Source organism: Gadus chalcogrammus, chromosome 18, assembly GCF_026213295.1.
Source record: "Gadus chalcogrammus isolate NIFS_2021 chromosome 18, NIFS_Gcha_1.0, whole genome shotgun sequence".
NCBI classification, from domain to species: domain Eukaryota; kingdom Metazoa; phylum Chordata; class Actinopteri; order Gadiformes; family Gadidae; genus Gadus; species Gadus chalcogrammus.
Window position 1 is genome coordinate 16,124,375 of NC_079429.1, and position 27,428 is coordinate 16,151,802.

The following is a 27,428-nucleotide window of genomic DNA, read 5'->3' on the forward strand; positions in this document are numbered from 1 at the left end:
TCCAGACTCATAAGGTTTATTATTAATCAGTTGAATTAGAAACGGTATCTCCATAGTGACCTGGACAGCTCCATGTTCTATGCTAACCTTCACCTTGCCTCTGGTGAATGGGGCCTCCTTGTCAGCTCCTTCTTGAGGAGGTGGCAGTCCTTTATCTTCTCCTCCACCATCCTCTGCTACACCTCCTCCTCCTCCTCCTCCTCCTCCTACGTCAGTGTGATGCAATCATCCTCATGTCTCATGTCTTCATGCTTCCCCCTGATCTTCTGTTTCAGGGTATTGGTTGTCTTCTGCAAAGACGACAGAGACAGGGTTGGTATTTCAGTTATTTTTGTAAAAAACAGCAATAAAAAAAAGTCTATTTTGTTTAAAAAGTACTAAAAGTGTATTCAACATTAAAAAATCGAAAACAGTCTAACTTCATAAATTATCAATGTAACTTGTCAAAATAAATTGGTTGTGCCGATTCTGACTAAAAGCATTTTGGGTGAATGCTCCTTCCACAAATGTGAGCAATGGCAATATAGCGCATTTCTATATCGCACAGTCTTTGTGATCAAAGATTTCTTAAGTACTTACTTGATGCACTTTTTTTCCCCACCCACTCCGTACTGACGAACGCACATTGATCCTATTTACATATTGGCAAGAGCGCGCTCAGGCTAATCTCTCTCTTCAGAATCGCTACAGATAGCAACCTTGTCCTTTGAATGGATCTCTATGATTCAACTTCCTCGAGACACTGAGAGGAGGAATCCTCTTCGGGAATGGCACCCTTGACCAATGATATGAAACTGTCTGCTCAAATATTTCCATTGATTCAGTTTCAATTTCCTTGTGTTCATATTCTCTCACGGCTCCTTCCTTCTCCATCTAGCCCTGTCTGATTGGAGGGGGGGACCTCACTCACCACCACCAGTGTGTAGCACCCACTTGGGTGATGCACGGCATCCAATCTGTGCCAGAACGCTCACCACACACCAGCTTGAGGTGGAGAGTGAGGGAATAACCATACAACGCTACAACAGAATAACCATGCAACGCTACAACGCAACACAACTAAAGACACGTAGCACAACACAACGTCAGAGTGCACTGGATTCTCCAGTTACTTGACTGCCATTAGTCACTGGCATGCATGGCATGCCCTGTGGAGGACCAGCTCATCTCTGTGTTTGTGCAACTGCTGTGTTTGTGCAACTTGGCAACTGCTGTTGCACAAAAACAAACACACACACAGGCACACACACACACACACACCCCCCCCCCCCCCACACACACACACACACATGACACATCGGCTTGGACACAAACACACGCACACAGACATGTCTGATACATACATGAGCAGACACACACACACACACACACACACACACACAGACATACACATACACACACACACACACACACACACACACACACACACACACACACACACACACACACCACACACACACACACACACACACACACACACACAGAAAGCAAGAAATAAAATCACACAAGAATGATCAATCAAAATAAAGAGCGATGACTATATCAGCTCAGAGGATGCCTTACCCTCCTCTCTTTTAACAGAGGGTCACTGGGGTTGAGGGAGGCTGTTGGACAGATCTTACCTGAGCTTGTCCATTGGTCTTACGTAACACGCTGGCCTGGCCTATCCCGACAACCCTCTACTCCTATTGGCTGTACAGCAGTGAAGAGAATACCCCACCTTCCTTTGCTACTACCTTTATATTTAGAAATGTATTGCTGCCCCACATAGGCCAAGGAATTGTTCAGGGAAGGACACTAGGAGCTATCAGAGGAGCAAAAGGTCCGTTTGTAAACTCATCTTCTGTGCTCTGGGAATAATGCTGCTATTTTCATCTGGGGAGGTTCCGTAAACTTGGAGGTCTTCCACAGCTTCTGATTGGTCCACCGAGTGAAGGAAGAAAGCCAGGTCACCAGGGGCACCAAACAAAAGGCAGCCCTGAGCCAGGTGTTGTCAGCTCCTGAGGCTGAGGCCAGACCACCTCTTCTATGGGACCAATGGTTCTTGGTTCTCTACGCTGGTCGCCAGCTTTGCGATTCAAAGCCATGAGCAAACCTGTGGCTGTTAATTACTTCATAGGAACAATAATATTGGGATCCAACCCATCCCTGATATAGAGTAAACTGTTGGAAGTCGCAAGACATTTCATACCTAAAAATGGGGTCATCACCAAAAAGGAGGTATGCTGATGTGATCCGGGTCTGATAAGCCCTTAGAGTATGTAGTTGTGATTAATGGATGTATTTATTTATACATGACCATGATTCCATATACCAGCTGTGTCTCTGGCTAAAGGCTCCGTGCTGTGGAGGGACAACATGGGAGACAGAATTGGCCTATTCAAGCCCCTGAGGAAGGGCAAGACAAATGAAAAAGGTAAAATGTTTCATCCCTGTGGGAGAAATATAAGTTTAACATATTATAATGAATAATGGTAATATAGCTTGTTCAATGTGTGTGTGTGTGTGTGTGTGTGTGTGTGTGTGTGTGTGTGTGTGTGTGTGTGTGTGTGTGTGTGTGTGTGTGTGTGTGTGTTGTGTGTGTGTGTGTGTGTGTGTCTGTGTCTGTGTCTCTGTGTGCGTGCGTGCGTGCGTGCGTGCTTGCGTTTTTGTGCGTGCTTGCGTTTGTGGGTGTGTGTGCGTGTGTTTGTCTTTGTGTGTCTTTGTGTGTATTCTATCTCAACTGGACAGACTTAAACCACACATTAGTGAGTACCGCCTCAATGCTTCTCACATTAAATGCCACCCCATGTTTCATCAAATAAACTAAAGATTCCTTTGATACATCACTTGATTTACTAATACAAGATGTATTATTAATTTCTCAATTTATTCAAGAATCATGAGTCCATACAATTGATCAAATGAACTGTAACAGGTGCTATATTTTCTTTGGCTAGTGTCACTAGCCAAAGAAAATATCCCTCATGCCGATGAACCTGAAACTCCTGCTGCTCCTTATCCGTCAACAGAAGTAATTTCATGTTTTGTTTTGAGGCCCGCTTCATAAATACCTCGGCGGGTGGGGCCACTTACTGTAACTGATTACTCATGCAAGGAGGGGCAGGTGGCAATAAAACCACGATTTGTTGTTTAATTACGGTCAAGAAAGCGCATCGGGTGAACCACATTGATTACCGACTGCAAGTCAGCATGTTCTCGTCCCCTTATGAGTGACCTGCTTTCCTGCATTTCTGAATACTAGAGGACAAGAAGGGGACAGTCTGTACATCTGTCTTGGAAAAACGAAAGAAAGGAAAACATAATTGTTTTAGGACTGGTAGGATAATGAGCCTTCATCACACGTCAACCGGTGAGTAAACCAAAATCTGGGAACGCAGACTTGTCTGTGTGGTCAGCTGTCCTACTGAGCTGTTCACCTCTACACCTGTGCAGTGTTCCACGGTATTCCTCCTATACCCGATCAGGCGACAGTGGTGAAAACAGGATACCTCCTCAAGTCCCCCCCGTACTCCCTGTTGAGAAGAGAGGTGAGTTTGACAAAGCTGACGATGAATGAAGGTGTATTGTAGTCTGCCCATGTAGCTAGGGTATAGGTTTTACCATGAGGTTTATTGTTGGGGTCAGGCATAGGCGCAGGGTCGGTGTTGTTTGAGGGCCATTTTCCATTTAATATTGAATATATGCTTTATTGTCCCATGGGGGAATGACATTTGAGGACTCAATGCTGCCATTGAAACATACCATGAAATACTATTCAATGCAACATTAATAAACTTACATTTTAAAAGATGCAGAAGACTGGTTGCAAAGCCTTCGATGGCATGATATTGCACAGTTTATGGCTTTGTCTGAGTTTTTGGGTTAATGGTTAAGTGTCACTGTCTTGCCATGTTTTCCTTCCTTCCAGACTTTCTGGAGAAGGCGTTTTTTTGTTCTGTACAAATCAAATGAACAAGACTACCGGCTCAAGTACTTCAACAGCGAGGATCAGAAGGACAGGGCCCTGGGGGAAATAGACCTGAAACAGTAAGTTTGTTTTCAACTGAAACTATGACTTGCACACAATTAAAGGTAATCGAGGTACGATTCGAGAGCTATGATTTGTCCGTAGTGCCTGAAGTGTCACACTACACAATAGCCATCTGTAAGCCATTAGTGGGTTCAATGCTATAGAATATCCTATTTTACTTGATTGTAGAATGTACAGATGACCCTTGCCTTGACGCCATAAGCGTTTCCGTAGAATGACCTTGTGGTGTACTGCACACATCTGAAGATCTAACTCTTTTGAAGGTTAAGAGCGATGCTAGTAAGCCCGGGCGGCCACCCCAGTTGGAGTTGGGTCCAGAAAAACGTCAACTGTAATCCGTCCTGCGTTCTCTACATCAACACTTCTGCCAGGGAATACTTTCTGGTTGGCGCCAACAGGTAGCAGAGGCAGGTTCGAACACAGGTCTATGGCTGTAAGGCGTGATCACCTATGATTAACGCCATTTATATATACAGTGCCATCAAAAAATGCCATCAAACTGCGCCCTGTTACATGTTTCAGTTTAGGTTATGTTGGTGCTTGAATCAGAACATGAGTCACTCCATCTCAGATAGAGCCTGAAAAATGTTGTTCATGACAGGCTTCAGAACAGAGGCGGAGTGGCCATCGGGACGATCGGGAGGTTTCCCGGTGGGCCGGTCCCCCGGTATGAAAAAGTGCCCCACTCCGCCCCTGCTTCAGAAGCCACCATGCATTCCACCCTTAAATCAATATGGAATCCCCAAGCAGTCATTACTATGTCTCTACTTTAATTGGTTTGAAGTCCAGTCGGTCATTTGCACTATGTCATCATGGTCATCTAGCGTTCATCGTGAAGGTTTATTTTTATGATAACATTTACATGATTACAAAACGTGTATAATAATAATTTAGGCCTGTTAAACTATACATTTATAAGAAAGGTGGAGCTGTAGTTTACAAACAGCCACTGTAGTGACATACGTCTTTGAACATGCATCAATCTGCATTACAAACCAATGTTATTGATATTTATCTTAACCTTGGAATAATCTCATCAGAGCCCTTTCCAGCGACATTTACATTGAGTGTAGATGTGTTGAGCTCTCTCTGGGCAGCTGTTGATTTCGATATCCCTGTCTGAGAGAGGGTTAGCTTCTTGGACACATCTACACTCATTAGAGTCATACCAATGATGTGTACTAGCTAGAAAAAGTATTACAAAGGTGCTGTGGGTTGTAGGCCAAGTCTTTCTGTTTTTTACGCTAGCCTGTTGCCTGATTTTGATCAGGTTTGTTCAGGTTGATCTGGCCCAACGTTTAGTTTCCTATTCAAAGCTAAAGGAGAACAGAGCTTATTGAATGAGTACGCCCGTTCATCATTGTCAATGTCAATAACGTAAGGTTACTCCACCACGGACTCACTCTGGTTGGGGGCGGCAAATAAATGAATTGCCCTTTAGGCATCAATTCGAGGATGCTGATCGGCTTGAAGAATGTCTATGAGCATATCTTTTGTCAGCAATTGGGAGCGCTGCAGCACTGGCTGGGCGATGTTTGTATCGCCCCAGAGGAAAGGTTGGAACAGCATAGCTAGCTCATCTTCCGCAAATGCACTGATAGATATTTTTGATATTTCACGTTATTGTCAATTTTAAACACAAATTATTGTTTATTTAAAAACATATAATGTATTTTATGTTGAATGGATTGAATAATCACCTATTACATTTTTTAATAGGTAGGCTTTATTTTTACTGCTTGCCTATTTAGGAGTATGATGTGTGTCCGATCTTTTATATGTTTTACATTCAAAGCTATATGAACCTTATTCATGTCAGTCAACAGTCACAGCAACAGTCTATCATTGTCTTGCAAATCACAGAACCAAAGTTTATTATGGGTTGTTTCATAAATACACATAATTGTGAGGCTTTTTTTTTTTTTTTCTCTGATTCATAATGACCTTGGTTTCCTCTTGAACAGACCTCCATTTATACTTTGAGATGATGTGTGAATTGCAATTGCATTGTCTTCCTATTACCCCCATTTATTTAATTTCCAGCTCGGATGTGAATGACTGGCTCATTGCTTTATCCAATCCCGGTTTTGCAGAGGTAGGCTGAACTTTGTTTGTATTTATAATATTAAATTAACCTGTTTCTTGCTAGTAAACTGTTAAATCTTTTATAAATGACATGATGAATGACTTTTAAGATTCAAGAGATTTCTAAGAGATCTTTAATATTCATACATTATGCTTGTATTGCTCTCAACCTTGTTTTGAACAAAGTCTCCTAAATAAGGAAAATCCCCTTTCTTTAGCAAAGTCTATGTGAAGTTGTGGATTTCAACACTGAAACTGTAAGTGAAGTCACCCTTTACATTCCATGTTCCAGAAGTTCATATTGGTTATTTTTTTAAAGTTGTAAGCTATTGAGATGTCAGATTCAAGGTTGTCATCATTTTATCCTAGCAACAGACATTTAAGCATTCATGTTCCAAATAACACAGTCACAATAGTCTACCAAAATATGCATTTAAAAGATACTGTTAAGGACTCCAACAGCTTATTGTTTGTCTTTAGTTGATGAAAAGCTCATGGAAACTTCAGTCTGTGTCCGAGCCAGCAGCATATAAAGACGCCTCGTGGATGGTAAAGGAGAAAAGCTTTCACTTTGACATCCGTAATTGCGAATCTGTGCCTTATACTTAAAATAACGCTTCCTGATTGGCTGACAGGGTCAACTGCCACGACAAAGCTCGGAGCCTGTGGATCCCATCTATGACTACCCCAAAGCCTACCGTGATAAACAACTGGTAAGTAACCATGCATGACCATGAATAAATGTAAACACTCAAGAATGAATATGATCAGTCCATCACCATTGTAATGATCCTGTGTGTGGAATGTGCTTGTTCTTTGATGTGAATGATTGCTTTATTGCTTTACCTTCCACAAGCCGGTGGGCATATCAAACTGTTTATTGCCCTGCCTTGAGGTGATAATCCCGTTTATTCTACTTCTTGCTTACCAACATAATAAAACAATTCAAATACTTTAATAATTATGCTTTTTCTTATTCGTATTGCATGCTTATTAAATGCATATTCTGTTTGGGTTAATCTCCCTCAAAAAGTAGTCCCCACCATCGATCTCGGACACCTTAAAAGGGCATTATCCCGCTTATACCATGGTCACTTGCCAAAGAATATAAATTAAGATTATTCATTAATATTTTCATGCGCTTTACAATCCAAATATAAAGTTTTTCACATGCCATAATTTAGTTTCCCTGGTAACGCCTGAGGGTTTGACTAAAACCTGTAACAATCATTACCCTCCCGTAAGGCTCTTATGCAACGGAAAAGTTGTTCACTCCTCCAGTAAATAGTACGGACCTTAGCTACGACTTGGCAACGGGAAGGTATTTTAGTCCGCTGAGCTATAAACAAGAGAGCGAACGTTATGGATAACATATTTATAATTCGAACTTGTCCCAGCCTTTAGTCCATCTACCCGATACTTAGGGTTATAGACCTAACCGCGTTGTCTGATTCGGTTTAATTTCTTTTGCAGATTTACCAGCCCTCGTTTTGACGACTAATCAACCTCGCCGTTCGTTTTCAATGGGAATCGCCACAACGGTCTATACTTCAAACATAAAATAAAATGTACATATTTATAATTTGGAACTTAGTCCCAGCCTTTATACCACAGATACTAGGGTCTAAGCTATTAACCGCGTTGTCTGATTACAGTTTATTTCATTTTTCGACTTTCCCAGCTCCGTTTTGAAGGGCTAATCACGTGTCCGTTCGTTTCAATGGGCATCGCGGCCATCATTCTTTGCTTTCACCCCTAATGTACTCTTTATAATTGAAAATATTCGTCCAATCCTTTAACCAACAGTACCTCTTCGGGTCTTTAGAATTAACCCACGTTGCCTGATACAGTTTGATTATGATTCGCATTTACCAGCTCTCGTTTTGCATGGCTAATCACTGCGCCGTTCGTTTCAATGGGCAATCACGACGGTCTATACTATTTCAACATAAAGTGTACATATTTATACTTTAAATTCGTCCAAGCCTCTTATACCCAGGACACTATATAGGTCTAGATATAACCGCGATTTTTCCAATTACAGTTGAATGCATTTTTCCCAATTTATCAAGCTCTCATTTTGAAGGCTGAAATACAAGCGGCGTATTGATCTACTATTTGATGAAGCTTTGCCTCAGTCAGCAGACAAGTAGAAACCGACAACTCCGTCAGCAGGCAACCTGCGGCGTTAATTGGCCCTCCTCCCAGCCAATCAGAATCAAGCATTCTAAATGAAGTAGAATAATTACTTTTTATGTTTCAGGAGAATTCCCCTTTAATATCATTCATTGTAATATGCTTGGATTGCTCTCAACCTGTTTTGAACAAGGTGTCTGCCTTAATAAGGAAATACCCTTTCTTTAGGAAAGTCTGGGGCCTATATAAAGTTGTGGATTTGAACCCTGAACTGTAAGTAAAGTCACCCTTTACATACCATGTTCCAGAAATTCATATCGGTTACTTTAGAAGTTGTAAGCTATTCAGATTGTCAATTTCAAGCTCTTCATAAATGTATCATAACAACAGACATAAAACATTATTTTTTAAGCACCCGGCACGTGGAAGGTTTACCGTCCACGAGCCGGGCATATCAAACTGTTTATTGCCCTGCCTCTCTGTGATTATCCCTTACTTATTCTACTTTGTTTAAGAATTCTTGATTCTGATTCGCTGGGAGGAGGGCATTAACCCGGCAGGTTGCCCGCTGACTTGTAGGTTGTACTTGCTGCTGACACGTCAGCACAGCGTCATCAAATAAGTAGATCAATACGCTGCTTTGTATTTTTTGCTATCACAGAAATTTCAACATGAGGTCCATTGTCAAAAGTAAACCTTGTTTTACAAACATATTCTTCTAAAATGTGTCGGACATCTATTGGAGGGTCAGTCGACGCAATAGTTTCGCAAGCGAGATACAATGTAGCAACTACGTTATTAAACTAGTGATCAGATGCAGCCTTGTGTGGTTGCTATAGAAACTAAATAGCTACAGCTGAGCTAACTTATTCACCGTAGTTCTAACCAGGGTCTCAAAGTCCACTTACCTGGGGGCCGCTGGAGGTAGAAGTCTGGGTCAGGCTGGGCACATCAGTATTCCACAGAAGAAGGAGCACAACTGACCCAATCTAAGTTAATGACCCGGGCTATAATTAGATCACGCTGGCTATGTAATCGCTGACAACACGGGACATTTCATAAGGGTTGGTGGAAACCGGGAAATTTTAGCGTCCTTTGGCTTTTGTCGGGACTCAGGACACGCAACTCAAAATCGGAACTGTCCCGGCAAACCGGGACATCTGGTCACCCTATTACAAGCCGCACTACACTAAACTATGATGTCAAGCAGGGGGCCACAAAATATCATCCCGCGGGCCTCAATTGGCCCCCGGGCCGCTAGTTTGAGACCCCTGTTCTAAACAGTGCAGCGTTATTAATTTGAGTTTGAGTGTATCTAACTAAAACAGCCCAAATAAAATGGCTAAATAATTTTGCTATACATTTATTGCAAATAAAAATTATTTGAAATAAAGAATGCATGTTTGATCGATTGTAATTAAAGGGGACTACTTTCTGGGTGTAATGTAAGTGTAATTACTTGTAAGTGTAATGATCCTGTGTGAGTAATTTGCTTGTGCTTTGGCCAGGTTAAGGAGCCCTTGTACGTGGCCATGGACGAAGTGTGAGTGTTCATAATTAATGTGTTCATTGTTCTTATTAACACCCCCCTAATTGATTACAAAATCTTAAAAATGATAATACAATGTGAAGTTTTTCAGTTCTCTCTTGTTTCCACCGTATTTTTTTGGTTGATTAGAGACTGAGTCTTAATAGAAATTATCTGGTGTGCTCTCCCCTGTGTTGTACTACTTTGTGTAGATCTGGTCCGTGTAGAGCTAGTCAGTCTGTAGATCTAGTTTATGTAGCTCTAGCATGTAAATGTAGACTCTGTATCTGTAGTTTGTGCAGCTATAGTTTGTGTCCGTGTGTTCGGTTGAGGTTGAGGTTGATCAGATGTGGTTATCCGTTGTCCCATGTGGGGTCGGTGATGCTGAATGCCAGTGACGACAGACTCACAGGGTCCGTCCCTAAGGCTGGGATAAGCTCGGTACGATAACACGCCAACACTTTTCTAAGGCTGTATCGATGGAAGCCCCAGATAACAGGTATACGGTTTGGTGTCTCTCTTTTAATTCTCTGCGGCTGCAATACATTGGATTCGTCAAGCACTTTACAGTGTTTTGAATAACTAAGTATCACTCAAATTATAGCTCTTAATCTTAACTAAAACAACCCAACATTACCTTCTAGCCTCTTAAATCCGATCAAAGGGATGTTGTAGTCCTGCAGGCTGACCTTAAGGAACATCTCTCCCTGTCCGAGGTGGATGGAAGACTCAGGTATGTAGATATATATTCACATCATTGAAATTGCTGTTAGATATTAATCATGTACTAATTTGGAAATTGTTTTTTTGATTTAGATGGGAAACTGTTATTATTGAATAATCCATATAAACTTTCCGAGATTTAAATCTAAGATGGCTGAATTGAAAAACTAAACTTGGTGATATCAACCTCTGCAGAACTAACCGATCCGAATAGCGCTGAGTAGTCACGCCCCTTTGGTTCACTGGCTGGTTGATTCCAGCTAATGTGTTGGGAATTTTGGGTTAATCACCCAAAACTTTTAAATAACTCTCCGTTGCCATATATGTGATGCAAAGGGCATCTAAAATACATTGGGATACACACCAATGTATCTTAAATGCATTTGTAATATTAGGTACATTTAATGTGGCAACAGGAGTTGGTTGTTAATTGTGTATGTATGTGTGTGTGTGTGTGGGTGGGGGTGATCGATGATCTTTTAAAAACGATTGTGATTCTGGAAGTGGGCTGTTGCTTTGACCTGTATATGGACCTGTGTTTCTCTGAAAAGATGTTAAAATACCAGCCATTATTACATGCTTTAACAATAGGTGGCTATAGCACAAAGCTAGTTGGACTCATTTATGGTAGCCTTGGACATGTTCATAGACTCTGTGTTAGAGGATTGCAAATTGCTGGACTCAATAAGAAGAACTCTAAGCAAATAGCCAAGTACTGCTCTGTGTCAGCAATCATAGGCAGTCTCCATGCATGGAGAAGGCGCTGTTATCTCTACCCATGATACAACTTGAACTATACATGTATCTCTACTGATTCACTTGGTTGTGGTTACCTGCAAAGTGTTTGTGTTGTTTTGGACATAAATAGGCTCTTTATTAATATCTGGATGCTATGGTGTTGTAGTATTGGTCATTCCAAATAAATGTATCAAATGTGTGGGGGTGTATCAGTGTGTCGGGGTGGACGGGCCAGCCGCTGGGTCTGTTCCGGGAGGGAGACCAGTTCCTAGCTCTGAACGACCTGCTCACCTGCAGCATGGTGGAGTTTCATGCCTACCTCAGCAGATCCCTAAAAAAACAGGTATTTGGAACATGTGGGCATGTAGCGACTACCGATTTGATTCCAACCATCGTATGGTGTTCATGCACCACATGTCATTTCCGTACTTATTCCTTAACCAATGTTTGAGTTGGAAAAAACTTCAATCTCAATATTGATTAATTGTTGGAGAATTTAGCACACACATGAACACATGATTTTGATGATCAATTAATTTAAATTAGAAGGCACTTTGTTGTTGTAATGCAACTATTACGCTAACAATAAATGTCTGTCTGGCGGTCGGGACAATGTCATTTTTTGTACACAAATTGTAAACATATATTCATACAGGTTTTTTGCAACCTAAATATGTTATGAAGCACAACTAATAAAACATTTTAGCAAAACTAGGCTACCGAATAATACTATTAACTTTGCCTAACATGTGTCTCCCTCCCCAGGTCAAAGTGACCATCTTGCGTCACCTGAAAGTCCCCATCCACCGTCGCCACAGTTTACCTCACACTCTGTGAGCTAAACTGTGCAGGTTTAGACTTACAAGAGTTTGTAATTCCGGGTATAATTTTATCATAAAATGGTGGGAAGTTCGCCTTCGACACCCAGTTTGTGACATTGTGAGAATTCAAATGCAAGGGCTTTCATCCACAGACCATAGGCTCAATCACTATTGTGATACCTCATTCGGTGATGGATAGTGACTTACATTACCTTACATTTATTGAAACGAGATTCGAGATTCTTCGAGATTGCCACTATAAGTCATCATTTACTCTGTAGTCAACTTGATCCATCTACATACACTAAAAAACACTTAATCCTGCACTATATCACTTTTCCACTGCAGCTATTCACTCTGAAAAAGTATCTGAACTAGAACATTTCTCAAGAGTAAAGTGTGCCTCTCCACGAGTCATTCGATCCCGGGAATTTTCTCTCCAAATTACTTTCCTCAGGCTTACTTTTGTTCTCCAGTTAATAATTCATCTCCAATCTGAACATATATTATCTGAGAGTAGAGGTCTAGCCATCACTTTGAAGAATACAAAGCCTTCTGTCTGAAACTCCCAGACGTGTGTGTGACAGCGGTCAGTGGTATTACTATGATGACAGCAACTTGATGTATTCTATAGAGGAGCAGATAGTGTCACACACACACACACACACACTTTATCGTTTAGCAGGCTACGCTTTATCCAAAGCGATCCAAACCCTCTTACAAGTAAGGCAGAGAAACCTAATAAACGAAGAGGCATGAGTAGGAATGGAATCAGTTGTATTAGTGGAAAACCAGTTGGACTAGATTCAGCCTGTTCTCCAAAATAAAAAACAGAATCTGACATCTTTCAATATGACCCCAAATGACTTATCTGAGCGGTCGCTGGAACAGCGCCCCCTATGGACTGGTCGAAGAAACAGAAATATGTCAGTATCAATATCAGCCAAAACGAATTGGATGATATTCGTTTGCACTTTAAGATTAGTTTTGATAACAATTCTTGCAAGAAATGTGCATTTTATTTTCATAATCTTTCTTCAGTGAATGAATAGTTTAGTTGTGTAGTATTCATGTAACAATTCACACTACAGTTGATCTGAAAGGAGAGACATGTTACGTAGTTATGTACCGGATGAGTAATCATAAAGATGTCCAGGTTGATGTCAAATAAAATCGGTTGAATCGCCTCAGAGATTTACTGATTTACTGAAAATACCAACATTTATCACAGGTTTGTTATTTAATGCACCAACCCTGAAAACACGCAGCTTGCATGTTGTTTGATTCAATGTATTGGCATTGTACATTGTACATTGTACATTGTACACATTGCATTGTGATCTGAGCTGTTATGTTATGTTGATGTTATTTTTTGTTATTTTTTGTAACTGATGATGCACTTTCAAAGAAAACATAGATTCACTTGTGAGCAAGGGATGATATTTATTCTTCTTCATTGGAACAGACTGTGCTGAAGTGTTTTTTTGGAGCACAACAGACTTTAACGTTTGCTTTGTTTCCGCCAAAATATCTATTCCAATGGTTAATTTTGTAAATACATTTTGTGTACAAGATTATCATTACAAAAATCATAGCCATAGCAGAGAATGTCTAATAGGAAGACGGGCTCTGGTCATAGTCACTTCAAAATCAAGTCATAGACAGACAGGAAGTGAAGCAAAGAATCCATACATGGGGGCACGGATTGACTTGGGAGGGAGATAGAGATGTATGGTATTTTTTTATATGAATCAGGGCATTAAGGCCTATTGGAGGGCTGTTCAATTATCTCTTTGGAGGCCCGAGCCCTACAGGAATGGCTGTAATTAGTAAGTGAGATAGGGGACACTTGTGGGTGAGCTAGAGACCAATCAAATGCTCAGTTGAAACACAATTGAATTAAAAGGCATTGCAATCGTTTATTTAAATTCCGTAATAAGAGATAGGGACTTGGAGAATAGCGGGGGGACCCTTGGGGTCATGCACAGCAGAGCTACCCTAACCCTAACCCCAAAAACGGTGGGTTCGCGGGTTGAGACATCGTGAGATGGAGCATTTGCTACGGCTTTGTAAATCACTTTCTGTAAGCCTGGAGCCCTCCATAATGGATAATTGTGCATGTCCTTAAGGCCCTTCGTTGTATTAAAGAGACCCCAGGTCTCTAGCTCACTCCCAAGTGTCTTTGAACCCTAGTAATTACATCACTTCCTGTAGGGCAAGGGCCTTAATGCCAGCTCACATATTAAGTACTTTCTAAGCTTCACAACAATGTCTAAAGTTCAACCCTACAACAATGGTGCTGCTCAGTAAAGGGCCTAACTCAGACACACACAGCACACCTAGGCACACACCCACACATTCTCTCACATACACTCACACATTCCCAGCCTGGCCATGGATTTCTAATAACCTTCATAAAAATAGCCTTTAATTATAATAACCCTAATAATTATCTCTCTCCAGACAAAGGCAGCCTACTTGTTGTTCTATCGTCAACAAGATCCCGCCTTTCCCCCGTCACTAGCCATGCCCCGTCTGCACGCCATAACGCCGTCGATGATCACTTCCTGTTCCAACGCGGGCGTGGAGCAGGGTGACGCCTGTGCAGCCATGGCAAAACCGTGGCAACGGGTGATTCAACCGGGGGAGTGTTTCTTTACATGAATGGGGCTGACGGAGAGAGAGAGAGAGAGAGAGAGAGAGAGAGAGAGAGAGAGAGAGAGAGAGAGAGAGAGAGAGAGAGAGAGAGAGAGAGAGAGAGAGAGAGAGAGAGAGAGAGAGAGAGAGAGAGAGAGAGAGAGAGAGAGAGAGAGATACATATATAGATAGAAACTGTCAGACACAGACAACCTGACGGTTATCTGGACATTACGAAGGAATGCACTGTGCATATCTTATAGTAGCAGTAGTATAGTATTGATGGTCCAGGTATTTATAAAGGACGAATGAATACCACACTCATAAGGAACACAAAGTCAATAGTTGAACAGGAAAGTGGACGAAAATTCATGAATTAGAGCAACTAAATTAACGTAGTTGCTCTTCGAGGCCCATGAGAATTCTTTCAATGTTAAAATAGGGCATAAGTATTACATAACTGGAGTAGAAAAGTAAAACATATATAAATGTGGCATGCATGAGGCCTACCTGAAGGTCAAAATACAAGTCTGGGATTAACACAATTTAAACAAACTATATATATAAAAAAAAAAGTATATCTTGATTCAAATTCAAATAATTATCATGAATTCTTCGGGCCTTTTGCTCAAAGAGGCCTCCAGGTAAACTACGGACATTGGGGGATTGAAGGCAGTACCTATGAGCTGAGAGACAAGCGCCCCAGCCACTACACCATCCTGTCCTATAAATATATCATATATCATATCATCATCATTAAAGAATGTCTTTCCAACCTCCGGCTGTGTGTGTGGGGTATACTATTACGATTCTTGGACATTTTAATTCCACCGGAAATGTTATAAATCATTTGAGTGGTCCGTCGTCCGCCTGACTAGATGAACCCTCCAGGTGAGGTGGGTGCTGGTTGAACTGAAGGTGTTTGATTGTGTTAAGGTCAAGGTAGTAAGGTCCCTGGGGGTGTGGGAGCTGGCAAGGCATCATGGGACATAACACCAGGTTATTCTAGGTTCATCGGATTGCCCCAACTGTAGCAAGCTGCCATATATTTTACATTTTTCCTTCTTCCTTCTTCCTGGGTCTTCAGATCCACACCACCAGCAGTAGGCTGTACCTTAATATCTCTTCTTTTAGCTTTCCAGAGATCAAACCTTACTTTCTATATATGGGAAATATCCTTCACATCTTATTTCCTCGGTCTAATGGGCATGTTTGTGTGATATGGTTTATGATACCATATATTTTTCCCTGACCCTTTTCTTTGATATAAACTGTAATCCTTCAACCATATATATATGTATATATATGTATATATACATATATATACATATATATATATATATATGTGCAAAAATATGTATTTTTGAAAGTCATTTGAACAATTTCTGACATAATTGCAGTGTGAAGATTCCAGAGCCCAAAATTTTTCCAAATATATTCGAATTTCAACATTTACATCAAATGTATTTGATCCTATTTTATTTATTATAATAACATATTTGATCCTATTTAGTTTATTTTAATAATGATAGTATTTTGTTTTACCATAGAGTGTAAAAAGACTGCTGGTGAAAAGAGCAAATTTACCTGTAGGCGTCTGTGGCGTCACGTACGTCAGACTTTCCCTCGACGCTGATTGGTTGAGCAGCTCATCCCTAGTTCCCTGCTGTAGCGATATCTACTGTTGATGTGTCACCTCCTCGACCAGCCGGAGAGATCAATATTCAGTTAATTTCAGATCCCCATCCAACAACAATGGCTCTGGCGCATTCGGTGGGTGAATAATAATAACGCGGTATATCTGCTAGCATGCTACATGATCCACCAGACTGTTGCTAACGATAGCAGCCAATAGAGCTAGCTAATGCTACGGCTAGCCATATCCTCTGTTGCCCTGTACTGTTTGTTAAGCGACTTGCTTTAACGTGTATGGTGTTGAACGTATTGCTGCTATTCATGTCCTTAGTAGTGTATCAGTCAGCCTTTCTAAGTTATGTTCAGCAGTGGTTGATTACATGTCAAAGGACAAGCTAAAGCAAACAAGTGTTGCTAGTCCTGTCAAGCCAGTGCAGCTGGATTAACCGAGCTCACCTAAAAAGCTTGAAGTGTAAATCATTACGTTTATCTTTCGTTCCTGACAGCTGTCTTATCGTCATGTAATGGGGTCCCCCCAGCACTGACCATTTCAAAACGCCTCTGTGAAGAAACAACCATGCACTTTGTGGGTTAGTTTAGCCGGTGGCTTGATTTGTACCCTGATGTTAGTGCCGTGTGTGGTCGTGGTGTTGTGTTGTGTTGATTGTCATTATAATGACAGCACAGGTACTGTGGGTCTTTTTATTGACCGATCTACGGTTTATCTCCCCCCACATATCAACACGCACACGCAGACACACACTTACACACCCACCACACACACCCACAATTCCTGAAATAGCTTAGATTCAAAGGGATTGTGGACTTCGCCACACCTGTGTAATCGTTATCTGAGAAGAATATAATTTACTAGAAAACTACGTTGTGGTCTGTCGATTTTTTGGGGTGTATGCTACAGATCTAGCTGTATCGTTGCTTGGTTTGTCATTGTTTACTTTTGGACCTGAGAATAGCTAATCTTAAAGGCACCCAGTGCAACTTTCGAGGCTTAAAAATAAACATTCAATTTCTAGTCTTTTTTACACGTAGTAAGTTTCAATAACTCCATACCATTACATACCGACATTCAAGCAGCAAAGATGAGACGTCGTTGTGTGGTGAGAACTGATAGAAAATCGATAACAACAATGCCGCCATTTTCTTTATTTTTTGTAACCTACAATAAATAAAGCAGGCTTCCAGTCAATGGAAAAATGGCTTCTCCCCACCGGCGATTGTTGTTGTTTACGATTTTCTATCAGTTCTCACCACACAGCGACGTCTCATCTTTGCTCCTTGAATGTCGATATGTAATGGTATGGAGTTATTGAAACTTACGTGTAAAAAAAGACTAGAAATTGAATGTTTATTATTCATTGAATGTTTACATAAAGTTGCACTGGGTGCCTTTAACCTATCAAGGTTTAACATGGGGCCACAGCCACTGAGTGCTCTCTAACAATAACTCGCTTATAGGGGTTCGTTAGGTAAGGGTTACACGTCTTTTGCTGATAGTATTATATTTAGTATTATAACTAGTAACGCTCCCATCCATCCGTCTCTTCATCTGCCAGGTGTGGAGGTGAGCCGGACCATGGACGAGCCGGGTGCTGACGGCGTCATGGACGTACCAAAGGAAGCCCCCCCAGCCGACCTGCTCCACAACATCAACAATAACAACCATGGCAATGACAAAGACGGCGGTGTCGGCGACCCCACACCTTCGGATCCTGAGGAGGAAGAGATCTGTCTGGATAGTGGGGACGAGGCAGAGGGAACCAACACGCCTCTCGCCTGTAACGAGAACAAGGCCGAGCCGGACGTTCAAAAGGATGCTCAGTCTACACCCAGCGAGCCTGCCCCTCCAACCCAGCACTTAAGTCAGGCGCCAGCAGGGGACCAGGAGGGGCGACCCGGGGCCGGTTCTAACAGTGGAGACCATCAACCCTCAACCCGCTCTCTTCCAGACCGGGCTGGGGAACCACTGCCCCCCACAACCGGCCCTTCAGGTGACCTGAAAGAAAGCTCCCCCTCAGTTCTCGAGGGGACCACAGAGGAAGACCTATTGACTTTGGAGGAGGTGAGAGACACTCCTCCTCCTGCTGCTGAGGCTTCTCAGGAGGGGGACACGGCCCCCTCGAACCCGAGTCCTGAAGGTTTAACGGGGTCCTCCCCGGCCTTCGGAGCCACAACGAGCGAGACCGGGGCGCTCCCCTCCTCCGCCCAGCGTCCGCCGGAACCGTCGCCGCCGCCGACCCTCGCGGCCAACGGCGGCATCCCGAACGGCGGCGTCCCGAACGGCCCCTCCACCCCGCCCTCCGTCCCGGCGGGCTCCTCCGTCGCCCCCAGCCCGCAAACCGACTCCCCCGACCCGGCCGCCGTCCGCTCCCACGCCCTGTCCAGCCCCTACGACACGGACTGCAGCCGCAAGCTCCTCGCGGAGATCCAGCGCTCGGTGTCGCAGGAGTCCCTGCTGGACGAGCTGGAGTCGGAGATCCTGGCCTGCCGCCTGCCCGGGACCACCGGCGGCGGGGGGGGGCCCGGAGGAAAGGGGAACCGGCCGGTGAACGGGGCTCCCAAGGAGCAGCAGAGGGAGGAGGAGGAGTGCATGGCGGCCTTTGAGAAGTGTGTGCAGCACAAGTACACGCAGCAGGAGCACGCCATCAAGAGGTAGGTCAGCGCGCTGAACCCCGTCCGCCTACGAAATGGCTTTCTGTTCCATCTGCACTGATGCTGGATAATGGTGTGGTGTATGGCTGGGCCATATGGACCAAAACTCGTATCTCGATATTTTTTGTTTGAATGGCGATATACAATATATTCTAAAGATATTTTGAATAAAACGGGTAAAGTTTGTAGTTTTAACTACACGCCACAAGTATTCACCATCAACCATTTATTTAGGTTTAGTTTTTTTTTTTTTATGCAATGGATAATGTATAGAATGCCAGTCATTATCGGGAAAATAAGCCCCGACAGGGCGAACAGGACACTGATGCGCAGCGGAGGTGTCTTACGATAATGATCGGCGACGTTCTATACATTATCCCGCTTATTACACGCCTACTTGCCTGTGCGAAAAAATAAGTTCATGGTGTGTCTCTTTACAATTTATTTGTAAGCAGCATTCGTAGTGTTCATCAGCAGAGAAATAGTCCGCCAAAGACGTTGACGTCCCTTAGCAACCGAAGACGCTGGGGCTGACAAGTTACCGGACTACTTGCGGAGTGCTACCAAAGACGTCATTAGAGACCAAAAATCCTTTGTTTTTCTTGACAGCGGTCAATTATGCTTAGCAACAGTGAATTATCAAATATAAATTCACCGCCGAAAGTTGTGAAGGGCCCATGCAAGTGAACAGAGCGTTCCACGGCATTGACAGGGAGACGTTCCCTCCAGGGCCCATGCTCTCAGGGGCAACACCCTTCAATTTGCCGGCAGTGGGTCTGCTTATAGTTCGGAATATGGTCGGAATGAAGCGGCCACCGATTCTTGACAGGCTGGGTACTTTATTCTTACACACAACCAGACCCGTTCATTACTTCACTAAACTGACACGCACACTACCGCTCGCTCTCCTCGCTCGTCCACTCACTCGCTGACGACACACACACACACACACACACACACACACACACACACACACACACACACACACACACACACACACACACACACACACACACACACACACACACACACACAGCCCTAGTGTGGTGCATATGTATGGTGTGATGCACACGGTATAGCAGGGTAGAGTAGGCTCGGTCACGAACAAATCAGTTTGAATGAACAAATCTTTAAGACGAACGAACCGAACTGGTTCCTCTCTCGTTCGTCTTGTTCGTCTCGTTCGTTCTCAGACTCGACTCCTCCCAGACCCACTAGTCGCTGACTTGCTTACAGTTCGTTCACTCACGTGTGAGTGGTGAGGAGGGACCGACTGAGAGACGTCACGACTCACGAGAGCCAGCCAATCGTATGCTGTTCTAGGACTGAGTCTAGGACGCTCTCGTTGAATTTTAGCCAATGAGAGACAGATATCAACCGGTTTCTTAGGGAACAAACAAATGGGCTTAGTGAGAGAGCTATCTATTATTCACATTGGCCATCTGTTGCATGGACATATTTAAAGGATACATTGCACATATTTATAATTCGAAATTCGTCCCATCCTTTATACCACATTTTTCACATCCTACCAGCTCTCGTTGTGAAGGCTAGTCACTGCGCCATTCGTTTCAATGGGAATCGCGACGGTATACTTTCAACATAAAGTGTACATATTTATTATTTGAAATTCTTCCCAGCCTTTATACCACAGATAATATAGGGTCTAGCATATAACAGCGTTTTCAGATTACAGTTTATTGCATTTTTCACAATTAACCAGTTCTCGTTTTGAAGGCAGTGTTAATCTTGGCAGCTAGATTTAGTCTTGGGCTGCACAGGATTCTGTTTATGAGAGCCTAAAATACCCGGGACCCCCACCATCATTGCTAAATCAAGTCTATTATCTTGCTGATGTTAAACATCCAATAATCAACTACACCCCCCCATCCCGCTGTGTTTGGTTAAAGTTGTGATGTTGATGTTTGAGAATGAGAATGAGGGTCTGAGAACTGTGCATTCCATGATTAAATTCACCGCTACCGGAAACTCGACTGAACGAGGGGCCGAGTCTGACTGACTTAGAGAACCGTACATGATTCGATTCACCGCTACCGGAAGCTCGACTGAACGAACGATTCGCGAACGACTCCTCTTGGCGAACTGAATGATGCGAACTGAACGACGGAAACAAATCACTAAATCCAACCCTATAGCAGGGTACTGTGTTTGCACACAGTTTATATAATGGAGTATTCTGTATACGGAGCAGGGCTCAGTGTGATGTGGACAGAGGTCAAGATAAACAAAATAAGTGCTTGGCGATGTTTGTAGACCATAACTTGAAAAAAGGGATTTCATAGTAACCTTTACGAAATGGAGAAACATTTACTTTAAATGTTAACTTTGTATTCAACAAACATAGTTCGAAAAAATAAATAAAAGCTTATCTTAAAATGGCCCGCTGTGAGGTTTTTCCTTCACATTTCAAAGACCGGAACGTTACAATATTCTCAAAATAACTATATAAAAGTGCACATTGACAAATGATGAATTGCCATTATGGCTGATTTTCTCTAATGGTAAATGGACTACATTTATAAATCGCTTTTCTAACCAGTGGCCACTCAAAGAGCTTTACAAGAGGTGTAAGCCACGCAAAAGTGACAGCCAGCTCGTCAGGAGCAATTAGGGTTGGGTGTCTTGCTCAGGGACACCTCAACACCCGAGGAGCTAGGAGAAGCCAGGGATCGAACTAGCAACCTTCCGGTTACCAGCCAACCCGCTCTACCTCTAGGCCACACCAAGCTGTCACACATGAATCATCAATGACTTGCAGCAGCCAGTAGCGGTTCGAGAACAACTGGTGGTGGAGGCCAGGGGGGGTGAACCTATAAGCTAATCTGTTGGTTCTGGTCCATCTGCCGCTCTCTGTCAGCAAGGGAGAGCGCTTCAGAGGTCCTCCAGCCCTTTGGTTAATGTTTCATCTAATCACGTTGAGTGCACACACATCATCACCAGAGCCCCCCAAAAGTAGCCATGTAACTGCTGGATACGTCACACATGACGCCTTGGCAGAGTGTGTGTGAGACGAAGAGACACGTCCATAACCTGAGTCCATCATCCCGCTTCAAACCGGCTTTGCATTCCCCGCTGCATTGCAGATGATTGAAATGCACGCCACCGGCGTCTTTTGTCCAGATACGCTGCCAGAACGAAATGCACGTCACTCGATGGAGAGAAACTGTTCCACTTGTTGTGGCTTTGTGTTCATCTAATGTGTCGAGCTCATAGGGTCTTCTGCTACTCTGCTGTATGTTGTTGAATCCTCCACTGAGCTGATTACAGTAAGATCGTTCCCCCAGCCATGGCGGTGTGGCCATCCGGGTGAGGCACTGGTGAGGCTCAAACAGCCGCAGCAGGACCAGGCTTCAGTCCCAGCCTTACTGCCGTGTTCACTCGTTTAATGAACCCCTATTTTACCAACAGCTGTGATTCGGATCCGTTGGTCCGTCTGTCAGTCGAACATCCAATCCCTCTATCCGGACACTCCCACTGTATTGTATGTGTCTTGTAATGGCTAATCAACCCTGCAGCTGGTGGTAATATAGGGGTCCTCCATTTCTTTATTTTTTTTAAGTGACAATTGCATTCTAGATAGGCGCTATGCATTCCCTTGGTGTCCTTAATTGATTAACCTGAATTAAGTACTTAAGCATCACATGGTTGATGTGTCTGAGTTCCTGAGCAGTGTGATATGCATGTATCCATAAGAAGTAGTATTCATCTTCAATTGTGTGTGTGCGTTTGTGTTCCTCTGTCTAGGCTGCAGGATGAGAACAAGAAGCACCAGGATCTGATCCTGGGTATCTGCTCGGAGAAGGACACCATGCGGGGGGAGCTGAAGAAGAGAGGCGAGATGGAGAGGCTCCATGTGGCCACCATCAGCAAGGTCAGCATCATGGAAACCATCCCCACACACACACACACACACACACACACACACACACACACACACACACACACACACACACACACACACACACACACACACACACACACACACACACACACACACACACACACACACACACACACACACACACACACACACACACACACACACACACACACACTCTGGCCGGCCACTGCAGAACCGTGCTATAGCGTCCGTACCTAATCGTTACCATGGCTTCTATACCTAATCGGTACCATGGCTTCTATACCTAATCGTTACCATGGCTTCTATACCTAATTACCATGGCTTTTCTTCTGTGTGACACATGGCTCATCGTGGATATCAACCTGTTTTATTAACAGTTAATTTTCCCTATTTGGTTCTCAATACTAGGTGTTCTGTGTTTGTTACTCCAACACCAGAGCTCCAAACACTTTTTCACCTGCATTTCACTGGTTTAGCTCCAGCCCTTCCAAACAACAGTCAGTGTTCTAACCATTTGGGAAATTCCGAAACGTGAGACAGACATATCCTTATCCCCAAGGTGGAAAGTGGGAGGGTCCCCCCATGCACACAATCACAAAACATGTGCTATACCTCCCATTCTAAGAGCGAGTGATAGAGATGAGGTATAAATATTACGACAAAACATTTGCTGTTAAACCAGTAAGAGGCTTAATAAAAAAAACATATAATTAGCATGTTGGAAATTTTAACAGCCAAAGGCACAAAATACTTTTTCCTAAAATGAGGCATTTTCAGACAGCAACTGGTCAGGTTAAAGGGGTGGATGTCCTGTCTTAGAATGGTCTTGACCTTCCTCCTGCTGTTGACCTCCACGACGTCCCAGGGCGTGAGGAGGCAAGCCGATACGAGAGCGCGCCTCTTTAATCAGCTTTCCGATCCGGTTTCTGTCCCGAACATTTTTGTATTTTTGTTGTTCGATTGTTTATGGTTTGATAGATGAGTCCTGGTTTACTGGAGTATATTGCCTGCCTCCCTTGTTTATGATTGGGAAAACGATGCCGTTATCATATAAATAGCCGTGTTTTTTAATCAAGAGGAGAGGAAAATATACACCATGGCTGAATTTGTCTGTGGCTCCTCACTGTAATAGGCAGGAGGGTAAATGTTAAATGCCACATTGCAGCCCTGGACGGAAGGAAATTGCTTTTCCTAATTAAGTTGAGGTGTGGTTTCCCCCCCCCCCCCCTTACCCGTTCCGCTGGTTGTGAAGGCTGGGTCAAATATTCAGGTTACCGTGGGATTTGAGTAAGCCGAACCGCCACCACACTGCCTGGTCCGCAGACGGGCGGCGATCATGTACGGCGGTCCCTGCCCCATCTGTTTGTTTTTGATGTTTTTCTTTCTGAATTTCCTGAAACCCTTCGCTCGGGAGTTTCAGATCGAAGGGCTGCCATGCTCAAACGCTGTGTGTGTGTGTGTGTGTGTGTGTGTGTGTGTGTGTGTGTGTGTGTGTGTGTGTGTGTGTGTGTGTGTGTGTGTGTGTGTGTGTGTGTGTGTGTGTGTGTGTGTGTGTGTGTGTGTGTGTGTGTGTGATAAGGGGGCTGTCAGTTTGATTATGTTTTGTTTTCAAGACATGCCGTGATCGGTTGTGCAAGAGGGCTTCCTTTCTGTCGTTTTGTGTTCTGGATAAATCAATGGTCACAGTCTTGCTGTCTTCTTAGAGTGAGCCCTTGACAGCGTTGTGTCCCACTCCCTCGTGATTATTCAGGCCGTTTGTCCGAAGGGTCAGGATAAACTAACCGTTTAGGTTATTCGACTGCCAGCCAAAGGTCCCGGGTTCAGATTTCAATGTCCACAGCTTAGCATGTAGGCATTTTGGTGCAAGATGCCCCCCACATACCCTACTCCTTAATGACTGAAAGACTCAAATTGAATGTAATACACTTTAGATGGCAGTGTCTGGTTGATGGATCAATAGTTAATAGTTCCCCACCACGACATGTAAACAAGGTCTACAGCCAGAGGCGTTTAGCCTTCGATTAGTCAAAGGAGTAATTTTCCGGCGGCTTTTATGTAAAACATTCCTTGTGATTCAGGCTTGAAAGAAATGTCAACCTTCTGTTTCCAGTCGTGTCAGTTTTAACAAAAGCCTTCAAATGTTTTGACGTACTAGCCGTTGCTAGCGGTAAATCGAGGTGTGGATTAACCTGAATGACCAGATGAATTGTATTTTTAGACCGAGCCCACATAGCTTGTTAGATACTCAGTGGGATAATTGTTTATTGATCCTACAAAATATGTGTTTGAGGATCTTAATAACAACTTGAATTTATAATATTGAAATATACTAGAATTATAGCGCAGCTCACTCCTAGACAAGAGTACCAAACAAAAGCGTAGGTTTGAATTTGATTAACAAGCAAAAGCAAACGATAATATTAATATCACAAATGTCGCTGCTGTTGCATGACTCACCGCAACAAAGACCCACATTGTCGTATTACATTGATTGCTGGACAAAAGGCTCTAAAAGTCCAAAAATAATCATACCCTATCACAGAATCATGTACAGACTACACACCTACCCAGGCCTGATAGAGTTCAGGCGTGGTGCCTGAATTTAGGCTGGAACTCGGCCATGTATGTTGTCAAGAAAAGTGAAAATACCCACTGGGCGTGCCTTTTAAAATGCCTAGTCAACACAACGTCAACCTTCCTGACCTTTTGTATGTTTGCACTGAGGATGGTCTGAATGGGACTGAAAACATTTTGCACGCACTTTGGGTAGCACTTTACACTTTGATGCAATATAAACCTATTGTTGCATCGGCTACATGGTGTGCGAATTCCACTCCTTTTATTGTTGTCAAGAAAGGCAATTCTCTATGGTGTCTTTGAATGTATTTGATAATTTCAGGCACAGATAATTCCTATCAGCCCTGCCTACCGAATACCTTGTCAGCAAAACGTTGAAGCTTATTAATACATCAAATTCCACTTATAAACTCAGTCTGGTAAAGACTCCATATTGTTTAATAATTAATTACATTAATTGGTCACTGGCATTGCCATGGGAGTGAACGTTAATTTGTCACCTGCGAGGCCAGGTAGCCATGGGGGAAATACTGTAGACATCAAATCGATTTGAAATGATGTGAGATTGCATTAGATTTCATGGAACATCATTTTCTGATGCTAATTGCACCCCTTGATTACCCTTAATAACATGATAAGAAATACATTTCAGATGTCCTTTGACCATCAATTTAAGATTTAGCCGTGTAAGATGCTATTGGCATTTGTTTTCTGATGGACTATATAGCGCTTATACTCAAAGCACTTTACATCATGCACACGTTCAAAAAGCGACGGCAGAGTCAACCATGCAACAGCCTGCTCGTCGGGAGCAGTCAGGGTGAGGTGCCTCGTTCAGGGACACCTCGACACTCGGCAAGGAGAAGCCGGGGATCGAACTAGCAACCTTCCGGTCACCAGCCAACCCGAGCTATGCTGCCGACCTCTACATCGGTGCCCTGTCCATCATGTGTCCACCATTGTCTCTCTTCAGCTGGAGGACCGGGTGGGCGAGCTGCTGAAGGAGCTGAGGGAGTCGCGGGACAAGATGGTGCACCAGGACCAGAGCACCAAGGCCTCGGTGCACCAGCTGCAGCGGGACATGGCCCAGCGCCTGGAGCAGGTACAGGAGCCCGGCGGTCGGTTCACACTGGGTCTACACAGGGACACCCCACGCCAGGCTTCAGAAGGACGGGGCTCAGTGCTGTTGCAGTACAGTGGTTCCCAGCCTTGTGCTCCAGGCCAGCTTCTCTGTTCTCTTTGTGCCCCCGTAGAGCACACTGTGACCCGGTCAGCCAGCCCACAAAGTGAACCAGGGTTCAAACAAAATTTATTTTTGTTTTGAACATTTTTGGTGGATGCTTCCCCCACACATCGATCTATCAACATCTGACACACTAAGAGAAAAGTATTACTTTACTCATGTGTAAAATCATGATACTTAATTCTATGTTTTTTGAGGATTATATCAAATTGTATTTCGTTCTATCGATCTATCTATCTATCGATAAGTCGGTAATCTCTGGCAACCCCTACTTCGTATCCGCTGAAGTGGGATCCTGACCCCAAGGTTGGGAAACACTGCCACATTAAATAAATACAGCCTACAGTGTGTTTGAGCCCAGAACCTTTCAGTGGGGATTCAATCCCCCATGCCTTTATCCTATCCCCAACTCAAATGTATGCCTCTTCAGAACTGATTTGGCCCCTTCAGCCACTACTGGTTCCATCTCTACAAGGAAGAACAGCAAGGCTTACCGCTTGCTAAGCTCACCAAGCTAGCTTAGCCCAACAGTGCTAGCAACATTGTTCAGCGACCAGGGGGGCCATGAGTACAAGTTCTCCATTCATAACCTGGATGTAACCGTAACTGGAAGCAGCCCTCCCTGACAGCTCCGTCACACCCAACAGAGTTCAATTTCACCGTCCGCTGAGCAAAGTGGGAAATTGTGCGCAAGCCATCCTTCTCTGGAAATATGCTCT

General features: G+C 43.5%; 2 protein-coding genes across 3 annotated transcripts in view; both read left to right on the forward strand.

The window, feature by feature from the left end:
* Positions 1-2,400: 2,400 nt before the first annotated feature.
* Positions 2,401-12,080, forward strand: LOC130371862 (uncharacterized). The gene is made up of 13 exons (XM_056577722.1): positions 2,401-2,416; positions 2,731-2,747; positions 3,245-3,352; positions 3,436-3,530; positions 3,911-4,029; positions 4,297-4,431; positions 6,077-6,128; positions 6,337-6,375; positions 6,599-6,667; positions 6,754-6,831; positions 9,763-9,797; positions 11,457-11,586; positions 12,009-12,080. The coding sequence occupies exons 3-13, from the start codon at positions 3,328-3,330 to the stop codon at positions 12,078-12,080; spliced, it is 849 nt and encodes a 282-aa protein (XP_056433697.1). The 5' UTR covers positions 2,401-2,416; positions 2,731-2,747; positions 3,245-3,327.
* Positions 12,081-16,337: 4,257 nt separating this feature from the next.
* ccdc186 (coiled-coil domain-containing protein 186) overlaps positions 16,338-27,428 on the forward strand; it is a 40,772-nt gene continuing 29,681 nt past the window's right edge. For both annotated transcript variants that reach the window (XM_056576803.1, XM_056576804.1), the window contains exons 1-4: positions 16,338-16,474; positions 17,911-19,006; positions 22,772-22,898; positions 26,440-26,568. In XM_056576803.1, coding sequence (XP_056432778.1) covers positions 17,931-19,006; positions 22,772-22,898; positions 26,440-26,568 — 1,332 coding nt within the window. In that variant the 5' untranslated portion in view covers positions 16,338-16,474; positions 17,911-17,930. The remainder of the gene's footprint in view (positions 16,475-17,910; positions 19,007-22,771; positions 22,899-26,439; positions 26,569-27,428) is intronic.

Bases quoted from the DNA above. Each gene is read 5' to 3' on its own strand.
- LOC130371862 (XM_056577722.1), top strand. From the start codon at position 3,328: ATGAGCCTTCATCACACGTCAACCG. The intron at 3,353-3,435 runs GTGAGTAAACCA...ACACCTGTGCAG, and splicing joins CCTTCATCACACGTCAACCG to TGTTCCACGGTATTCCTCCT. The intron at 6,376-6,598 runs GTAAGTGAAGTC...GTTTGTCTTTAG, and splicing joins TGGATTTCAACACTGAAACT to TTGATGAAAAGCTCATGGAA.